This window comes from Lissotriton helveticus, chromosome 6 (assembly GCF_964261635.1).
Source record: "Lissotriton helveticus chromosome 6, aLisHel1.1, whole genome shotgun sequence".
NCBI lineage: Eukaryota > Metazoa > Chordata > Amphibia > Caudata > Salamandridae > Lissotriton > Lissotriton helveticus.
Window position 1 is genome coordinate 2,048,662,968 of NC_136067.1, and position 14,695 is coordinate 2,048,677,662.

General features: G+C 43.7%; 1 protein-coding gene across 6 annotated transcripts in view; it reads right to left on the reverse strand.

Moving 5' to 3' along the window:
- Window positions 1-1,993: 1,993 nt before the first annotated feature.
- Window positions 1,994-14,695, reverse strand: part of DNAJC5G (DnaJ heat shock protein family (Hsp40) member C5 gamma) — a 219,731-nt gene continuing 207,029 nt past the window's right edge. For all 6 annotated transcript variants that reach the window (XM_078650088.1, XM_078650086.1, XM_078650087.1 and 3 more), the window contains one exon: window positions 1,994-8,659. In XM_078650088.1, the coding sequence (XP_078506214.1) occupies window positions 8,592-8,659 (68 nt within the window). In that variant the 3' untranslated portion in view covers window positions 1,994-8,591. The remainder of the gene's footprint in view (window positions 8,660-14,695) is intronic.

Here is a 14,695-nt window from a genome sequence, read left to right on the forward strand (position 1 = left end):
ACAGAGACAATGACTTGTTGATTACTACAATGTGGAGTACAGATTGCAACTGTGACTAAAGTACTACCCTTATTGCAAGATGAGCACTGAGCTGGACATTCCTTTCATCTGTTAAGTTGGTTGATTGGTGAGCTCAGAGCTCGAAACCTCCCACAGTACCTGGGCGAGAATTCTGTGACTGCTCGCAACTTCTACCCAGAGAATCAAGTATGGAAATGGTTGTTCTTGGCCCAGTTTGTGTAGTCACAGTACGACAGACCACATGACACTCGTGGCAAACAACCTCAACCTCCCCCAAGGTTAAGGTTCAGTCTCTGCCTGCGCCTTAACCCTCCTCCCAAATAGGGTCTGAAATTCTGGGGGGAAAAGGAGTACACAGAGCCTGAACTGATAAGGACAGACACTTGCTGAGACCACACAGAATAGCAATGAGAAAACACAGAGAGGCACATCCAGACATGACGTCTAGGAAGGCAACTGGCGCCTAAGACACAAGCTACAGAATCACTTGCTTGGCTGCATCCTACCGATCTTGAACTGTTCAGGCAAAAGTATTATACAGGTCTTCAGGCAGTATGGAAGAAAATCACTCATGCCATGTCACACAGGGACTAGATATAGTGTCACAAAAGGCTGACAGGATTTAAGAAAAGCAGCACAAGAGTGCCAAATGAAATAACGTTCTTGCCCATTTCAACAATTCTCTGATGGTGAAGTGCAAACTGACCATCTGCGGAAGTTCAACTGCAGTTCCATGGGTCCGGAAGGCATGGTGACGGGAGTTAGAATGAAGTAAAAAATCCACTGCATGATCTCTGTGAAGGCTGAAATTTGCTGCAAAATCAGTAAAGGAGAGGGAATTCTGGTGCAGCAGCTCCAGATTTGGCAACTGGTCTGACAAGGAAAGCAATCCTGGAGTCTAGTTTTTTTTTATTAATTTTTTTTATAACAGACTTCGCGAGAGGGAGTGATGGACATAGAAACGCTACTCATGCTTATGTTGTGCACCTTCGACTTGTCCCTCGATTTCACCTTACTTGTCGAGGGAAATCTGAATCATTACAGGGAGCAACCACATTATGAGGACCCACTTCACTTCTGGGGCACGGCAACAGAATTTGGTTTCTGGCTCCTCTATGCTTCAGGGTGCATCAACGAGCATTTGCATAAAAACTGTGATCGCGCTTGCGTACCCAGGCAGATTATGTGCGGGTCTGCAACAGACGTTTGTTTGCAACATGTTTGAAACCTTTTGTCATCCTTGTGACATTCCTGCAAATGTTTTCAGTAAAAATAACTGAAATCAGTAGTCATTGAGATGTGGATCAGTGAAGAGCATGGGTGGTGCCTCTGAGTCGTCACATTTATAGGTGGAATGGAGGGTTGATCGAGGATGAGGCCGAGAAGAGATAGCAAGAGGTTCCAGATCCAACGTGGCATGTGGGGAGATTCACAAAGTGTCCATCAGAATAAGAAGTTGGAATCCTCTCTCAGATGAACATCCAGTAACCCACCATGCTTATCCTTCCATCTACAGTCCACCCTAGTAGAAGTGTATAGATGTTCTCCTTGATCATGTTCATTCCACAACGAACGTGCTTTGAATTACCCACTGTGGCACTATTAAAAGTCCCCAACCAATCCATAAATCAAAGTCATATAGATTTGAACACTGAATTGTGCTTGTGGCTGACCCTACAAATCCCAAAAACAGGTGGGACTGAAAGAAACTCAACCTTTGAACTACAAAGGATACCAATGAGATGGTTAATCATTCCGCTGCTTGTCACTACTGTCCAATCAGAAGTCGACTAAGCCTGCCGTGGCCACTGCTGCCCTGTCATATGCCAACCATACCAGCACTTGTTCCTGCTGTCCAATCCATTGTCAACCATGCCAACAACAGCCACAACCGACATTCATGCTGAGTAAGTAAAATTCAATATTATGTGCATTAAATATATATGAACATTACACACCACAAAGACCTTCCTTATATTAGATTTGTTTTATTAATGGTATCCCAACATATTTACTCTCCCCTTCAGTGCCCATCATGTTGGCATTTCATCCTTTCAGAAATTAAAAACAAATGTACAAGTCATCCTCCCCACCCCCCCATTAACTAACGTGAAAAACGTTACACAGAGTTGAAAGACAACACAAAAGGTTTGGCGTTAACTTATGTGGCGGTAAATCGCTCAGACCCATTTTTAAGCTTTCTTAACATGGTTTAGAGGAATTGATGATGTGTTCGGGCAGATCTGTCCCTCCTAATAGCGTAGGGGTTCCATCTAAAACAAAGTAATGGAAATACAGGTGGCTGCACTGGGGCACTGCGGCCAGGGACTAGTACTATCGGAGCATGTGCTTTGCTAAGGGATCGCTGACTTTGGAAAGAGGAGAGACACACTATGTGATGGATGGATCAGGACAACCACAGTCCATCTGGATAAGGAATGGAAAACCTTGGCGAAACCAGCATCTCAAATTATGGGTTAACTCAGAGTTAAGCGAAGCAAAAACATTCGGTCTGATAACACAACTTTTCCCAAAACACAGGAAGGAAATCAGTGCTTTTCAGTTTGTTCACCTAGATACAACACTGGCTTTTGGAAGGGCTTTGAAATCCCATTACAGATTTCCATAACTCCCCGAGGCATCCGTGATGAACTACAACTGGTTTAATGGATAGAAGGTGTAGACTGGAACATAAGGGAAGAAAATTAATAAAACATAATCAGTAAAGAAGCAGTATGTTCATTAGCAGTAAGCAATAAGTCCAAAGTCAAGCATGCCATAGACCGAGCTAGTAGGAAAATCGGTCCTAAAAATGGCAGCTGTAGTCATTCTAATGGACTAAAGAAGTGGGAATCTGTTTCTTCATGGCATGATCCTACTAAAAGAGGGTTAGAGCTACTCCGGGATGCAAAAAAAGATGTGAGCGCGTGATAGGTACTCCCTATTTTTGGCGGTTAATAGTAAGGTTATTTTTTAGGGAGTAAAAAGACGAGATGAGACTATTTTTATGCAGGCAAAAATATATTTTTAATTCAAAAAGTATATACTTTACCGGAGTCTGTGCTTTCTTTACAGCTGGAGGTTGCCGTGAATAAATACAGAGGTTGTCTTCATCAAAAGGCCCATTATCAGATGAAGCACAACAACAGAAGAGTGCCTTTTTGACCGTCACCAATGTGTCCAGTGATATTGAAGTACAAGTAAGGTAGTGCATGTGGATGCTTGGGTGGAGCTCTGGATATCAATTAGTTCCAGTTTATCTGCTGGGATTTCTGACCTGGTACTACAGTAAAAAGGGCCAAAGCGCTGTTTATCTGGTGCCAGTTGTCAGGTTTACTTCCAAAATGGAGAATATCAACCCGCTATGAACTGGGCGGGCTAGCAGCATACGCTTACAAACCTGGCCATCACGTCAAGAGATCTATTCCAAACGGTGAGAAAGGAGAAAACAACTTAGAGATGGATATACCATCTCCCTTTTGGGCCGCTGTAGAGAGCGGAAACACAAGGTCAAGCCAACTGCTACATAAATACATGCTTTTCAATGAGGCCAATGACTTTGATCACAATCGGCTCACAGTGCCATTGGGGGCCAATGGCAGCATGGCAAATCAGAACAGTCTTTGAGCGAAGATGCTCACTTCCAAGGTTCTAACAGAAAGACTCAAACACGTTCTCCCACACAACAGTGAGTAACGTAATGTTCACCAACAAGAGCAGGAGGATGTTTATGCTGTGAATGAGGTTTAACCAGGTACACAGCTAACCTCTCCTCCCTCAGGATAGGAATTTATTTAGAAAAAAACATACGTTTTCTGCTACATGTAGGCTAAGAACTTTCTTCTGATTCAGTGGTATCCAACTCACAAGACCAGAGTAAGACTCCTACACTGACCAGATTATATTTCCTGTATAGAAGAACTTTGCAATCTTTAGAGGGCGAGGAAAACTCCTTAATCAACCGAGGGAGACATTTCTAAACAGATTATTTCAACATATAAACAATATATCTTTTCAAAGAAAAAAACCTCTTGCAGTAAAAATTATTACATAGCTTCTATATAGACACCTTTAAAAAAAAAAATCAATGGACACTGATTTTTCTAAAGGATAAAAGTTGGTATTGCTCAAAGGTTTGAGTTGCTGTATTTACAGGTTACGCCGGAAAGTGCTGGTGCGAATGAGTGGTTCTGTCCCAGACTAATAGCAATGCAAACTTTGTTATTGAAATTTAAAAATTAAATAATCAAAATGCTTTTGTTTAAACATTAACAATAATTTTACCAAGCATTTCAAGTGAATAATAACGTAGAAATAGTTTTTTCAACACAACACATTGAAACTTCTCGCTAGTCTAGTAACCTTAGTGGACCCAACAGATTGGTGGTAAAACATGGACTGAATAAATGAGAAACAGATTGACAGCTCACTAATACGCTAGCATGACCTAGCACTGAAAAGCGACTGAGTTAATGCAGAATCTAACCAGGGACGAGCCAGGAGTTCCATATTTCCCAGGAGGTGACGAGATAAGGAGAAAGGAAGGTTCAAAGCTTGTCAACCATGGTGGAAAATGAGATGGTGGCGGGTAGAGGAAGCTGGCGGAATGGAGGATTCTGGCAGTAAAATAGGAGGGGATTAGATGTGGTAGAAAGGGCAGACAAGGTTTAGGAAGGGTAAAGTGACAAATAGACTGTGCCTTAAACATTCAACAACGTCCAATAGAAGGTTTAATTTCTCATTAGCCAAAACACTGAACAGTGTACAGAAATACTCAAGAGTAAAGAGAACTCAATGCTTAAATAATTATGGTTTTAAAGCACTCAAAAGTAACAGCCCGTACCTGGCAACATAAAAAGTGAGGAAAATACAGACATAGCGATAAAGTCAGACCCACAAACCATCACTGATGGTGGCTGTGGACTGGGCTAGTGGCTAGAGTGGCACCCTCGCCCTGATATACAGATGCTAGCCTATGGTCCAGGCCACAACACAATGTAAATCAGTCCTTCTAACAAGGCTACTAACATACTTCATTGAAGTTCATTTACTCAACACTTGTCTGGCGACTATCGTGACATGGCCTGGAACACTAACGGTCACATGAAGCAGAGGGGTGAAGGGGCAGTTTGAGCACTCTCCAGCTGCTTTCTAAGCAGGACAGCCTGTTGATGTTTACAGGGCAATAGCTGTTCAGTATGCCCATTTCACCAAGCTCAACATATATAGTAAAGAGCTTCACTCTTAATAAAAGCTGAGGGCCATGTACAGAGCTTTAAAACCATAAAAATCTTACAAAAGAAGCTGGACTGGTGAGGAGTTCTTGAAAGCTACCTCCTTCCTAGCTGTTAAAGTGTAAAGCTATATCCAGCATTCTTGCATAGAACATGAAAGCAAATATAGAATCACAGCGGCTACTCATGAATCACAGTGCAAAATAGGTCATAAAAAAACCTTAGTTATTAAGATGAACCCGGTCTTCGACCCGAAGAACTCCTCATTCTTAATGCCTCTAGACTAGAATATTCGCACAACGCGTAAGAGTGATGGAACCTCAGTTTCAGAGATATTTGTGTTGTAAAGTGGTTCGAGACGGGGCAACAGGAGAAATGACAGCAAAAAGCTGTGGTAAGGAAGCAAAAGCTTTAGTGAGCACTGCCTGAATGAGGAATCTGCAGCTTACATAAAAGTAGACGTTTGGCATTAAGTACTTGCTACAGACTTTGCGGATACTGCTAGAGCAGAAAGTAATCAAACTTAACATATTTAGGACACCAAAACGTTTGTGATGGAATATCACAACCTCTAGTAATTACACATGCCGCATTACATTCCACCGATTTCTGCTCTTCACAGAACATTTAAAAATTCTAACAATCTAAATTGTTCACTCTAAATCAGTTTCACCCATCAACAAGTTTAAAGTGAGACTCTCAAGAGCATTTTCCATACAGCTTACTCAACTTTAGGTAATTCTGCCACTTCCTTGAGCTTCCAAAGTAGCTTAGCACTTGTTGAATAAAAGAATGGATTCCTGTTTGATACAGGACATTACCTTGGTGGGCCAGACAATGGGCGTGCAGTTCCTATGAAGATGCTCCCTGTCCCAAAACAATGTCATGTTCTGGTAAACTGAATTAAAAAAAAGTCTACAGTTCCCAATTTCAATAAAAAGGTTGTTTTACCTCGTCAACCTGAAAGAAGATAAACATTAGAATGCTCACTCAGGGCTGGGAACCTAGCATAGTCATTGGCCATACACAGTTCCAGGGATGCCAATGGGACCCCTCCTAATTAGCAATTTACATGGGCAAGAGTGCAGCAAAACTTCAGGTAGCAGCAAAGATTAAAACCTCCCTACAGAGAAGGCCATCAGAAGATTCTTGGACAACAGAGTGAAATATGGACCTTCCAAATGTAAGCCAAATGAGAATAACGCCGCACTGTTGCAACTAATAAAACCAGGCACCATGAGCTTCTGCCTTGTCTGGGGCCATTTCCTACTCCTCTCTCATTGCTTCCATTTGTTAGTCTCATCAGTGTGTGCAACAGCCTTGTGCACAGTGCTGAAGAAGGAAACACTGGCACTGAGAGGATATTGAAGACACAACCGGACTTCTGTTAAACATATGGAATGGGCCGCCACTTGTCCTTCGGCCTGTGTAGATGGAATGTCCTCAACTAGACGCAGTGGAATATTTCAAATGTATTCGCTGGTGAGAGGGACTGGAAACAGTTTGCGGGAATTCATTTCCAGGTCAGCTGGCAGAGTTGTAATTTTACAATGCCCAGTAGTCCAAACAATAAACAAGTCTGTCCCAAACCTAAAAACTTAGATTTACAAAAGGTTATAAACTGCCATTATTCACCGCCTAATCTATGTTTGTGCAAGTAGAACCATAATACATAGAGGTTTATTGGATATCAAAAGGGGTATGCGTCCTCTTTAACGTTTCTTGATTTCAATGTTAATTGTTCACAGTGCACAATCCAGCATGAATGTAAGTACAGTAGAGGCCTTCAATCTATTTGAGTACTTCATTGGAGCGCGAGGCCCACAGCGACAGCACCCGCAGTGTTCTTAGCTCTGATGGCATGCAGACACCTCTTGGGATATACAACATACACAAGTACAAAGCTGCACCATGAAGGCCTACCTGCATAACCATGGCAAGCAACAGAACTGAAAAAATATTTTTTTAATGCTTCGATTACATGTGTGCAAAAACAAGCTAAACTTTTAAAGAAAATACTTTTGCAATCCTATCTCCTACTCGCATCCTGTTAAAATGGAGGCTAGCAAAGCAGGTCAGCTACTTACTCCTCCAAAACAAACAAGTGACACCAGTCTTTGGGCCACCTGCCAAACAGGATAAGGCCTTGACTTGCAAACATAAGAGGCGGGGAAAGTGCTACTAAAAGTATTTACTGCTGAGGGACTTGCCCTCAGAAGTTGGCTACATTAAGTACAATTTCTAGTTTATAAGATTTTATTCAAATTTATAGCAGTATGCTTCTATACAAATCATGGTCTCCTTGAACATTAAAATAATTCACATTAGGTGCTTGGGCACATCTCACAGCTCAATAAGCCACGCAGAGAGCTGCCACCAGGTCCCTGCAATTGTGTCACTCATGAAAGTGCAGGACGTTGGGGAGGTGGGGACGGGACAGTGTTGATGCTGGTTGACTATCTAGTCCATCACTAGATATTACACTTACTGTTCGGGAGCAGGACAGCCAGGGTCCACACAAAGACAAAAGCTGACAAATACAGAAAATGGGCACTTTTTTTAAGCTGGGGAGCAGTGAAGACAGTACAAGAAAGAAGGGAAGGAAGAGGAGAGGGAGAAACACTTCCAGTGGGCTATTCCAGCAACTGCTCCAGCGGTGGGTGCGAGCCACACTTGTGTGCAAAGCTGCAAGGATGATCCACATTGCTGTGCCCTAAACCCCGGGGAGCAGGCGTATTGCTTGCCCAGACATAATTCAAGCAGAGCTCCATGACCCTGTATGAGGAGAACAGCCTTGCATGTCTTCATGCTGCTTTAAAAACAATGGGAACAAGCCAATAACATGAGTGACAGTTGTTGGTCCCAAAAGACTAATCGCGCATGGAAGAATGTGGTGCAGTTCGCCTTCTGGTGCCATCCCCAGCCTTCAAGAAAGGCATGCATTGAACAGGCCTCCCCCTTTGAAGGCGACGTTCCTATGCCTACTTGAGGTTTGGCAGCATTCGAGAGACTGTGATGTGAAAAGAATAAAACTATGTTTTGTGCATCTTCTCATTCCATCCTGTGAGAAGAGATGCTACCACAGCTGATCCCAAACGCGAGACATGGCAGGGGAGTCCAGGTGAGATGCACAGGCAAGGCGCGACTGCAGCAGTCACAGGATGAGTTCTGCTTCGTCCTCCTAAAAGAGGAGATGCAAGGCCACAGGTGAGCTGAACAGTTCCAAGTGGGAATGGTGCTGATGACTGGTGTGGCTCGCTTCAGATCCAGTGGAGAAATCCGGTGGGATTAGCGGATCTCCATCACCCCTCATGATGAGGCCTGAACGATGGCCTTCTATACGAAGGAGAGGCGAGTCCGTTCTGTTGCAGGCTGTGGCTGATCTAAAACAGGTGCATCGAAACCTACAAAAAGAAAGAACAATGACATTAAGTTACCGGGATCGATCAAGGTTGCAGCGACTACACTCTGTAAACGGGAAGGGGAAAGGACACTGATGGAACATCACCTCAGATGCCCTGCTATGTGGCAGAATAATCACCATGCAACTACACTCTTTGTCTGATACAGGTTATGTTACAAGTTTAGCACAAGTGAGCTTGAAAATGCACCATGTGGGATTATGTGCCAACAGTAAAACTTCAATGACTGTCGCGCAGTATTGAAGGACAAATTAGGTGGCACTGACAAATCAAAGTTGACCAATACTAGATCGACAAATATACAAGATGCCAGATTTTTACCCACATATTTTCTTCAATAAGGGAGATCCTCCAAATGCCATCTTTTTTGCTTCTCCCTACTTTCATTAAATTTCTTTCCTACCTACCCCATATTCTTCTAACATGCAATGCCAGTGAACTTCTATTCTTCTGCACTGGGCAGTTTTCCCCTGGTCGCTTGTCTATCTTTTGTACCAGAAATAGAAAAGGAACAAGCTCTGCCATGTAAGGGAAACATTTTTCACTCTGGTCAGGTAGTGTTTGCGCCTACGCTCTGGCGGAGTTCTCCACAAGTAGCGCCGGCTGTCTGATGGGCCTGGTCTTGTTTTCTTGTTTGCGCCAAAATGTTGTTTTCTTATTAGTTAGCATTTTCTGCATTAATTTATTTTGCCATGCAAACCTTTCATCAACCTCATTCATGTGTTTCATTCTAAGTTTGAGAAGTAACAGATGACTGTCCCAACATTTCACCTGAATTGCTTTTATTTAAATTTTTTGATATTGTACCAGTCCATTAAACCTCATTACATAGCTAAACTAAAGATGGGAAAACCAGTCTAGAGGATGTATCAAACAAGTGACCAGATTGGAGTGGGATAACTCGTACTGTATAGAAATTTGTATATTCACTACATTGTTTGAACAATAATTTAAGAGCTTTGAAAATACCCGTATTTGGAGGCAGCATAAAGGTTTAGCCTTGATCTCTAACGTTTTTTTCCTCCTCGGCGTCATTTGAATCTACTTCTGAATGAATGAATTTAGCACTTATAAAAGCGCACTGCCACACGCAATGCAGCATCCTGGCGCTAAGGTTGAATCTGGTAACTCGGAAGAAAAGGAAGATAAGAGGACTGTAGGAGATAACTAAAGGAGGGAAAACCCGAGCCCATCGAGGGCCAGGAAGAGTCAGGTCTTCAAGTGCTTCTAAGTTCTGCACTAACCAAACTGAGGTCTTACTAACGTGTTCCCACTTGCATATCTGTTTCGTGTCCAGCAATATTTACACGAGCTCCTTCGAGTGAGCATGTTAGTTCCCCATGTTTTGGGGCATCCACGTTCCTTCACAAGTCGTCCTGTCAGCTCTATCCACTTTCTCTATTTTTTGGTCACCCGTGTCACATAAGGGTGATGGCGTCCCATTACCCCCAAATTAAAGGCCTTCGGTATGCCCTTTTGTGGTGGTCACAACATTTTCGCTCTCGTTTAGAAATTCTTTTCCTTTCTTCCTTGATGCCCTTGCTCACTTTGACCCCCGCACCGCCCGGCCACCGTGTTCCTCCTAGCTCCTACTGCCCCCTTTCCCAGCCCTTTTATCTGTCCTGCCTAGGAGCTCCCAGTTTCCATATTCCTTTTCTGATGCTCAATGTGGGCTTTCTCTATCCTTCACCCAGCTCCCTTGAGGGTTCTTGTGTGTCCTTCCCATGATGCAGCTTCCCCAGTACTTCTGGAGTGTTAAAGGAGGAAGGAACCAAGTATGGCAGATGGGAACAGGGGCCAAAGGCTCTATATCCCAACACAGCAGTGCACTATAGACTCATTCGACATGCATTTCAGTATTTGTCAGTTGAATTAATACCTAACAATGCTATTGAATTAATACCTAAAACATAATCAAATTGTAGTCACCATATAAGGAAAAAACACAACTGAGAAGGATCCGTCAGCTTCATGATGAGGCAGCTGCTCTCTAGATGTCCTGATTCCCTCTGCAATTCAATGTAGGGTCACCTTCTTTTCCAGTGCTACTAATCTCTTCACCCCCAAAACCACACTCTTGGCCCATGTGCATGCACTTTGAATCTGTTCCACTGAATATGACTGCCTGGGCATATTAAAGAAATGCGCAGCAATTGTCTTGTACAAATAGTGTGTGATAATGGGACAAAGAATGTGTAACTGAGAAAATACATGTACCCCCACCATGGCATAACCATGTAGAACAGAGCACAAGTGAAGAACTTGTACAACATCAAAGAAAAACTTAAATTGGTGCAGAAGGTCGAGTACCCAGAAGACTAGTAACTACTTGGTAAACACTGGGAGGGAAACAACCTGGTGCCTGCAGCTGAATCTGTTTCACTAGAACTTGGAGAGCACGATACATGAGGAGCGGGAGCATCAGCACTGGCATCTAAGGCATCCAGATCCCATATCTCACCAAGGTGCCACAGGCCAGCAGCAATAACACGGTTAGCCGCTAGGCCCCTTCCACTGCAAGCACTATATCAGCAACACTGAAGTGGGAGCACACCGCGGGACAGTGACCGCCCGTTTTAAGTCACACACCCCCCCCCCCCCCTATCTCCCAGCAGAGGGCATCTCAATATGGCATTCTACCTGCAACAGTCTCATAGGGCTGCATCATCCTTGCATCACCAACCTATTGATTTTACTCCCCCAGGTTTGCAGTAATTCCAGCCCAGAACCCAAATATAAGCCAAAACCACTAATTCAAAACAAAATAGTCAACCCAAAGGATGTCAAAAGTCCAACAAACAAATTATACACTAGAAACAACGATAAAAGATACAGGTACATATCCACAAACAATGTAAACACCAAAAGCCCACACAAAAGATTGAATCGGCAGCTTGAAGACAGAAACCCATATTGGGTCAGTGGTGGGGGAAGAGGTGGGGAGGGGGGCAATTCAGACAGAGGAAGGCAAAAAAAGCACATTACACAACATCCTCTTACACAAACTCACATCCAAAGTGACAGACAGAATAAAGGTAATGGCCACCTTGACGAATCCGCTAGAAAAGGACACCCAACTTACCAACTGATCCGTAGTTTGCCCCCCAGACCTACAACGTGGATCTAGTGCTGAAATAGGCCTGCTGCGGCTGACCCTATGATACACTCCCAACCTGTGTAAACCTCAATACTTCCTGAACCCAACAACTTGCTATCTCAAACCCACCTGCAGTGAAGTGGGCCCTGCCTCAATTGTCAATGTATGGAGTTCACCAGGGCAAATTTAAAACTAGTAAAGAAACTGCTCTAGAATCAAATGCGAGGGCTTTGACTACAGTACCCAAGTAACCTGCACCCAAAAAAGCAGAGATGCATCAAAGACATCCAGAGATTCTGCACTCACCGCCAAAGGGGTACCACACAAAGGTGAACCAGCCAAGAAAGTATGCTAAACTCTGCACTGCCACACAGAGACAGACCACACACAGAAACGTGGCAAACTATGTACTGCACAGACTGAGGACTGCCACACAAAGAGAACACAAACAAAAGTTTGGCAAACTCCGCACTCCTAAGAATGAGGCCTTCTACACAAAGGCAGACCACACATGTAGTACAGCAAACTCTGCACTCCACAGACTGAGCCCTGCCACTCAAAAGTGAACCACACAAGCATTACAGACAAACTCTGCCCCCCACAGCATGAGTGGTACCAGAGACGGAGGCCTGCCACACAAAGGAGAATAGCGCAGGGAAGTACAGCATACTCTGGCATGCACTTAATGAAGGTGTACCACACAAGCAATACAGCAAACTGTGCCCTCCACGGCCTGGGTAATACTACACAATGAAGTATGGAAACTGCACTCGACTGCCTGAGCCTACCACACAAAGGAGAATTACACAAAGCAGTAGAGCAACACATGTACTTCAACGTCTGAGGCACAGGAGTGCATATTTCACACAATACTCAGGCAGTCCACGGAAGAATAAGGTAAACCAAGCACTCCAAAGACTAAGGTCTGCCATGCAAAGGCTGAGGCAGATCACACAAAGGTGGAATACCTTCAGAGGTTAGACAACCTAGCATAATAATTATTTGAAGGCCTGATAAATAAAAGATAAGTTCTGAATCACCTCTGATAGCGAGGAGGGAAGTTACAACTAGAAAGCATTGGAAAATGGCACCAGAGGACAGGGCATTCTCAAATCACAAGTAAATGCATTCAGAAGGTACCGCGTCCTCATATGCATAGTAGGACTGGTCAGTATGCAAATCCTTGCTTAAAGCAAACCATGCAAATAAGAGAAAAGCTGTGCTTTTTGACCAACAAAAAGCACTACCAAGTGATGCAATCAGCATCGAAAAGGCCAGAGAATGATCAATTCTGTGAAGCAAGTAGACAACCCCATTTTAGGTGGCTTTGTTCAAGAAGAAGGTACAGAGGGGATATCATCAAGTTGAAGGAAGCAGAGGGGTGCAATAGGTCTTAGGAAGAGGTGGAACTGCAGCTCAAATGCATCGACAGTATTCCTGACAGAAAGGGACGGCACCTATAAAAAGATGAGCTGCTAAGAGCAAATCGAAGAGAGGTTCAAGCAGACCATTGACAAAAATACAAATCCCATGTCTGTCTGTAAACGCAGCTGGATGGGATTGCCACAGGGCATGAAACAAGTCTTTGGGGCCTGCCTAACAGCTATCAGCTCATCTTCAACTTTGGGAGGGAGAAACATTGAACTAGAGGAAAAGAGAAAAGTAGATCTAACCCCACTTCGTAACAAGCACTGGCAAAGCAAATAGGTCTGGTGTTGGCCTGTATCGTTTCATGCTTGTTTTATGTTTTTGTAAAACGTTATTGATGGGGAAGCTGCCCGGTTCTCATCAGTGTAACAAAAAAAAAACATTTTCGGCAAACAGAACATACTGCCATAGGACTTCCTCGCACTAAAGGTAACTACGTTGCATGTGGATTTGCTCCCTGTGAAAGGGCAGAATGCAGTCACTCGCAGTGACGTTAACCGGTGGCAGAAGTGGGAGGACCCATGGCCACATGCTTAGCAAGTGAAAGCAAAACGTGAATTACACAACAACACATCAATGGGTGGAGAGGGATGGTTAAAAGCCCCTATAACAATGTTATAGATATAATTATAGTACCTACGTCCTCTTCTACAAAGATGATGGATAAACAAGCCGAACAGCCTTGGCGTAGAAACTACTGCTCTGGCTGTATGAATAGGAAATCAACAAGAAGTCACTTTCAGAAGGTAACTAGCAGCATCCCACACGATTGGCCAAGTTAGATGAGGCGGCCGCGGACAGACAAAAAACAATCACCTACCTATAAATTGGTTTTGAATTCAGAGACTCGAACAAGTATTTGACGACCAGGGTCAACCACGTGTCGTGAAGCCCATAGTGTTAGACTACAAAGCAGTTAGCTTAAGACGGATGCCCATCAGTGATCGGAAACTGAGGGCGATTCTAGGTCTCAATCCGAGGGTTGAGAAATTGAGGGACGTGCCACTCGGCCTTCTGGCTCTCCCAAGCAATGATATTTGAAATGGCTATTTGATGGGACTGCTCTTCAACAACAGTTTCAGCCCACGGTACGCAGCGCTACGGTGTCAACATTTAACCAGTTTAGCTTTTTACTGTGATAAAGTAAATTTCAGCTTTTAGCTGAAACGAATGAGTGTTGAGCTCGGGATATCACCAGCGCAAGCCTTATGCACCGACCTAACATCGAGAAGGAAAAGGAAAAACATGAACAATGATCTACAGAAAGGTAGCTGATAGTTTAATTCTAGCAAACCTGCTTAAGGTTGCCACAAAGGAGACCTTTATCCAACACCAATACAGCACAGGTTTGCAAGCAGGTTTGCAAGCAATTCAAATCCCTAAATGAGCCAAGCAACAGGAGACGCACTGCAGACAGAGAGAAACGCGAGGTAAAGAAAGCAAGCGACCAACTCATCATACGCAAGTGCAAGGAAGAGAGTGGAGATTGGTCT